Here is a 6,524-nt window from a genome sequence, read left to right on the forward strand (position 1 = left end):
TAACATCAGTCATAAAGAGCACAAAATCAAGTTTCTTAACAATAAGAGAATCATCTTGTATTTTTTTTACATGTCGTGCACTCTACCTCCTTCCTGTTGTTGTCGCTCTTTGTCGTAAGCACTGGTCTGGGAACTTGCTTTACTGCTTCTGCATATGACATTCCTTGCTCCACTTTAATTCTCTGAACTTCTCTCATTCGCTTAAACACCTCGCATCCTCCATACGCTGCACTATGATTGCCCCCACAATTACAGCATTTTTGAGTTGTCCCCTGTGCACATTCTCCATACTTGTGTTCACCTCCACACTTGCTGCATCTCGTTTTACCATTACATACGGCCGCTACATGCCCATACCTTTGACATTTGAAGCACCTCAGCGGAGGAGGGATATACATCCTAACATCATAACACATGAAACCAATAAAGACCTTTTGCGGGAGCCTCATTTCATCAAAAGTTAGTAACACAGACAGGCTGTCCTTCAATACACCATCCCTCTTCATCTTCAGGCGCTTTGCCTCTTTTACTTTGACATTTCTTATGCTTGCAACCAATTCCTCCATTGAATCATCTACTGGGATTCCCGTTATTACTCCTCTAATCAGCTCCTTATCTCGGCCAACCACACATTTTACATTCTGACCGCAAAACTCGGTTATCTTTACTGCTCTCGATTGTTGTTCTTCATCCACACACTCTACCAAAAGTGCCCCAGACCTTGTCTTACCAGCACGTACAACTTCGCCCAACTCTTTATGCACCTGTTTTGTCAATTGGATGGGACTCCAACCCGCAAAAGATTCCCCCTCATTTACAAAACTGAAAAATACCTTGCATGATTCCTTCCTCACAGATGTATCCATATCCTCCGTAATTATCCTTTGATAATAATTCCCTTTTGATTTTTTACGCTTGGGTCCCCCATCCTCACCATACCCGCGCTCAGGTTCGTCCATCCTACACTTCCTACTCCATCACTTCCTACCGGCAACTCCTGACCATTCACAGTCCAGCGGCCACTTCTCACCCAGCCACCTTATCCACTCTTCACACTGGAGCTGAGTTAGTGAGTGGCTTAAGTAGGGAGAGAGGCGATTAGGTGGATGCGTGACAGCTGTAATCAGTAGTCAGGAGACAGAGGGCACTGTGACTCTTGGGGAATGTAGTTCAAAGTGTCCATGTTTGTAGTCTGAACATTCTCAGCAGGTTTACTGACAGGTACAATAATTACAAATGCTAACAGAATCAGCACATTCCAGTGGTAGCTATAGTCATACATTAACTATAATCATCTTTGTAATGATAATTTCAATAAACGATAAATGTTCAGTTCCCTCTTCATTTATTCTCTGTTCAAAAAGCACAACTGAGTCACACAGGTTGATAAGTGTGTAACAGGCAATAAAAATTTTATCCCAAAAAGTTTTTCCTGCCTTAGTCGATTTATTTCCGTTTCACATGCATGCAGCTGTTGTAAAGTTCAGTGTGTTTGTGTAGAACACTCTCAAACTGTAGGTTCATTACTACACTCTGGCTCCATGGTGACATTTTGAACAGGACTGGGTTCCTCTGATAACAGAAACAAAGCTTCAGCGCTGGGCGGCACGGTGGTGTAGTGGTTAGCGCTGTCGCCTCACAGCAAGAAGGTCCTGGGTTCGAGCCCCGGGGCCGGCGAGGGCCTTTCTGTGTGGAGTTTGCATGTTCTCCCCGTGTCCGCGTGGGTTTCCTCCGGGTGCTCCGGTTTCCCCCACAGTCCAAAGACATGCAGGTTAGGTTAACTGGTGACTCTAAATTGACCGTAGGTGTGAATGTGAGTGTGAATGGTTGTCTGTGTCTATGTGTCAGCCCTGTGATGACCTGGCGACTTGTCCAGGGTGTGCCCCGCCTTTCGCCCGTAGTCAGCTGGGATAGGCTCCAGCTTGCCTGCGACCCTGTAGAAGGATAAAGCGGCTAGAGATAATGAGATGAGATGAGCTTCAGCGCTCTCTGCGCTTAATCTTTTCTGTTCTTTCAGGATATATTGTGCATGTCGCTCCTTGTTGGTTTTTTTACTGAATTATGTCCGAGTTGTTTGTTTGGTGCCCAGTCTGGGTTTTCCGTGTCGAATAAGGAAATTGGTTCACCTGTAAGAAAATCATTTGATTTTGTATGAACACTTTCATGAAGAAGCTAACTTGAATGCGAGCAGAAATAAAACCAGATTCTTAAGCAAACTCTTCCATACTCACTTCCCACTTTCTGTTTAAAAAAAAAAAACATTTTAAATACAGTCATGAATTTCTCTGGAGTTTTCAGGCTTAGCTCCTCTCCTTGCATTCTCTTTAACCACTCATTTCTTCGCTGTTCTTGAAGCATTTGCTTCTCTTTGTTCACATTTTTCTTGATAGCGGGGAGACGGTAATACCTTTTATCTATCTCTCTGTTTGAACTATTTGAACAACAAAAACAGTGCAAAAATGAACCATATTGAAGACAGATTAAGCCTTGCTTACACGAAAGACGGTGTCTGTTTGACCTCCAGGTGTAAATGCGTGATGTCATGTGCAAGGGGTCTAATGTGAATGCTGAAAAGTGGAGTCTTGAGTGCAAGCACGTGCAGATGTGAAATGCAAGTTCAGTTGCCAGTAGACTGACAGGTACTGACAGGTAGTATAAATTTTTAAGCAAGTTTTAGTGAACAGACTTGGAAAAGACAGCGACAATGACCAAGCCCAATCACATACCATAATAAAGAGGAAGTTAGCAGTGTGTTGCAGATGGTGTTGAGAAAGTGTAAATTTAAAAACACCATCGCAGAACATGCTGTCTAAAGAGGAAATTCCTGAGAACATGCAGACCTCGTGGCCACAACAGCTAAGAGAAGTCCACAAGAGCATTTCTCAGTGTAGTAGAAAGAGCAAAAGAAGAGAAGTGAAGTGAAGCTTCAGTCCATGATGAAGATCCTCCTCATCTTCACCCTCTCCCTAATATCAGGTCAGCTATTCATTTTTATTCACCACGTATGAAGTTATTTGTCATGGATTGTGAGAGTATTAACTAGAGTTATAGACATATTAGTAAGATTTCCTTTTGATTGACAGGTCCAGTGGGCTGTGTTGATGTACCCGTAATTGGCTACTCAGGAGGAAGCATCATTATAATCTCTGATCGGTACTGGAGTTCAGTAAATAGTAATTATATTTGTAAGGTGGAAATGAGTAAGTGCACAGAAATAAAAAAGACAAACAATGGAATGGACCATGTTCAACTGGAAAGATTCATCCTTTTTAAAAACAAGGGACGTTTGGCAGTGTTTATCAGAAAGCTGAAGCCACAGGATGCTGGAACATACAGAATGGGATGGGGAAGGTCAAATTACACTGATGTGAGCCTGAAAATTGTTAAAGGTTATTATTAATACTGAAACATTTTATCCCGACAACACAAAATTATTGCATCATTCAGGCACAGAGCTGATACTGCTATTTAACTTTTTCTTTTTTTTGTATAACTGACAGATTCTTGTTGTGTGGGGACAAAAATAATGAACAGTGATCAAGGACAGCAAACCAACATCATCTGTAACTATCCAGCGGAGTACGAGAGAAACTACAAGTATTTCATGAAACTTGGCAATGACAGTATTGAAAGCATTCTGAATACTGGAACACAGTCTCAGAAGGGCAGATTCTCCATTTCTGATGACAGAAGTGCTAAAGTGCTCAGTGTGCACATCAGTGATGTGAGAGAAGCTGATGAAGGAGTTTATTATTGTGGAGCGGCGGACACAGTGGGCTCAGTCCAGTATTACTCCGACTTCACGAGGATTCAGCTGCATGTTAGAGGTGAAACTTTTATTTTTGTTGTTGTAAAGATTAATGAAATTTTACACTAAGAGATCTCACAAACACTAAATATGTGTGATTTTACTGGACAGTATTAAAGTCATATCTAAATTGTAGAAGATTTACTGTGTAATAGTTTTTCTTTCATGTTTTACACAACCACCACCTCCATAGTGACATCAGCAGCACCAACAGAAATCCCATCTGATGTAGAGTATTTCAGGAAGAACTTACTCATTATACATAACTCTCACTCTTTTACTCTGTGTTGCTTTTTTTAAATCCTTTTATTCTGTGTGCTCCTGGTTGATCTCAGTCTGGTACCAGGATACTGCAGGTTCTAATGCACTTCTTCGACAACATGACATCATTACACCAGCACAGAGAATTTCAAAAAAAGCAGGAAGGAAGCAGCTTTACTGTACACACTATAACATTCAGGACATGATAATGATTATGCATCAAGATTATGATCATGTATATGTTTGTGCATATTTGTTCCTCTTCTGTATTGTCTCTTTTCTGTCCACAGGTTCTTCCAATGTCATCATCATCAGTGTGTGTATCTGTGTGGCTCTGCTGCTGATTGGAGGATTTACACTGATGATCTACAAACTGAGACACAAGAGAGTACAAGGTAGAATTTCTTCTCTCTAACACACCCAAATTATCTCATTTAACACTGATAAGATTTTATAACCGTCAGTGTCAGGTGGAAGAAACTGAGCCATTTCCTTTGTGTATCATTGCAGGTTCAACACGTTCATCCAAAGACAATGAACAGGTCAGTGTTTATATCTGAATGTGCTCTGTGTGCGTGTGTGACAACAGATCTTATTTATCAAGCTGAATATGAAGAGATTAATTCAGAAATTATTCACAGGACTATTTATACAAAACTGTTTTCATCTCATCTCATTATCTCTAGCCGCTTTATCCTTCTACAGGGTCGCAGGCAAGCTGGAGCCTATCCCAGCTGACTATGGGCGAAAGGCGGGGTACACCCTGGACAAGTCGCCAGGTCATCACAGGGCTGACACATAAACACAGACAACCATTCACACCCACATTCACACCTACGGTCAATTTAGAGTCACCAGTTAACCTAACCTGCATGTCTTTGGACTGTGGGGGAAACCGGAGCACCCGGAGGAAACCCACGCGGACACGGGGAGAACATGCAAACTCCACACAGAAAGGCCCTCGCCGGCCCCGGGGCTCGAACCCAGGACCTTCTTGCTGTGAGGCGACAGCGCTAACCACTACACCACCGTGCCGCCCACAAAACTGTTTTATTAATGAAATTACAGTTAATTCAGAAAAATGTTCATATTCAATAACTCATGAATTGGTGTAAATTTACATATAAGGAAAATCAGTAATTGGAACCTTGCCTTTTATCCACAGTTCATGTTTCTGGTTCTTGGTTTCACAGTTTTTAGCTGATTTGTGTGCATTTTACATAAGAAATGATCCACACTTGCATCCATCTATGCTACTAATCCCTGACAACAGCCAGTCTTCCCCAAATTATTGACTCAACCTGTGGATGAAAAACAAACAAGACAGAGCAGGGCATTAAAATAATACTGTACAACTGTTAATGCTGTTTGTTTTGGAGTGCTAGATATTCTAACATTGTACTACACTAAAAAATAACAGAAATTTATTTCTCTTATTGTAGGTTCCTTCTGTTTATGAGAATGTCCTGGCTAATTTACCCTCATGGGAAAACTTGAACACCATAATGAGATTGAACCATCAGACACCGGAATCATTTACAGGCCAATCAGATTCAGCATACCAAACGCTGGACCCCCTCACCATCCAATCTGATTCAGACTACACGTCCCTGATTAACACCACTGAACAACTACCAATGTCTTCTCACTACCAATGCCTGAATCCTAGAACTCTGACTAACTCGGTTTACCACACCCTTCATTCTTAATGCTTCCTTTTTTATTTATTCTTTTTATTGTGATGTAAGATTGATTTTAAAAAAAATGTAATTACTATGATATAAGTTTGGACATGTTGTTTTTGGAAAATTATCACCTCAGGGTGGTAATAGTAACTCTTGATAATTGATTATTTCCCTTTAACAGCACACTTTGTTGTGTTTTGTTTGACACTTAAGACATCACAGCTTCTATTTCCTGTTTTATTTATGCGAACAATGTTACAATGTTAATGTCAAAATGTAATATATATATATATATATATATATATATATATATATATATATATATATATATATATATGTAATGTGTGTGTGTGTGTGTGTGTGTGTGTGTGTGTGTGTGAATGAAATGTTTTTGACATGGTGAAATGATATATAGCTGAGTGAAACACCTTAGTGAAACTATATGTCATAAATATCAGCATTATGAGTTTGTGTATTAAGTGAAAATTTGATTGTGAATTCATATTAAGGACAAAAACCCAATAAACTATTGTTTATGTTATGGGTGGTGAGATGTGGTGAGTAGGATCCAAGAGTGGAACACAGACCAGTAAATCCAATAATAAAAGAGATTTCATCTCATCTCATTATCTCTAGCCGCTTTATCCTTCTACAGGGTCGCAGGCAAGCTGGAGCCTATCCCAGCTGACTATGGGCGAAAGGCGGGGTACACCCTGGACAAGTCGCCAGGTCATCACAGGGCTGACACATAGACACAGACAACCATTCAC

At 40.6% G+C, this 6,524-nt stretch overlaps 1 protein-coding gene across 1 annotated transcript; it reads left to right on the top strand.

Moving 5' to 3' along the window:
• Positions 1–2,880: 2,880 nt before the first annotated feature.
• Positions 2,881–5,798, top strand: LOC132896273 (uncharacterized). Its single transcript, XM_060937006.1, has 7 exons — positions 2,881–2,976; positions 3,084–3,389; positions 3,501–3,827; positions 3,984–4,040; positions 4,354–4,464; positions 4,580–4,611; positions 5,512–5,798. The coding sequence occupies exons 1-7, from the start codon at positions 2,934–2,936 to the stop codon at positions 5,776–5,778; spliced, it is 1,143 nt and encodes a 380-aa protein (XP_060792989.1). The 5' UTR covers positions 2,881–2,933; the 3' UTR covers positions 5,779–5,798.
• The last annotated feature ends 726 nt before the right edge of the window (positions 5,799–6,524 follow it).

Source organism: Neoarius graeffei, chromosome 13 (assembly GCF_027579695.1).
Source record: "Neoarius graeffei isolate fNeoGra1 chromosome 13, fNeoGra1.pri, whole genome shotgun sequence".
Lineage (NCBI taxonomy): Eukaryota > Metazoa > Chordata > Actinopteri > Siluriformes > Ariidae > Neoarius > Neoarius graeffei.

What these genes read in the sequence shown, in the direction of transcription:
- LOC132896273 (XM_060937006.1), top strand. Translation starts at nt 2,934, where the DNA reads ATGATGAAGATCCTCCTCATCTTCACCCTCTCCCTAATATCAG. An exon ending in CACCCTCTCCCTAATATCAG is followed by an intron (nt 2,977 to 3,083) that starts GTCAGCTATTCA and finishes TTTGATTGACAG; the next exon opens with GTCCAGTGGGCTGTGTTGAT. An exon ending in GATTCAGCTGCATGTTAGAG is followed by an intron (nt 3,828 to 3,983) that starts GTGAAACTTTTA and finishes TCATGTTTTACA; the next exon opens with CAACCACCACCTCCATAGTG.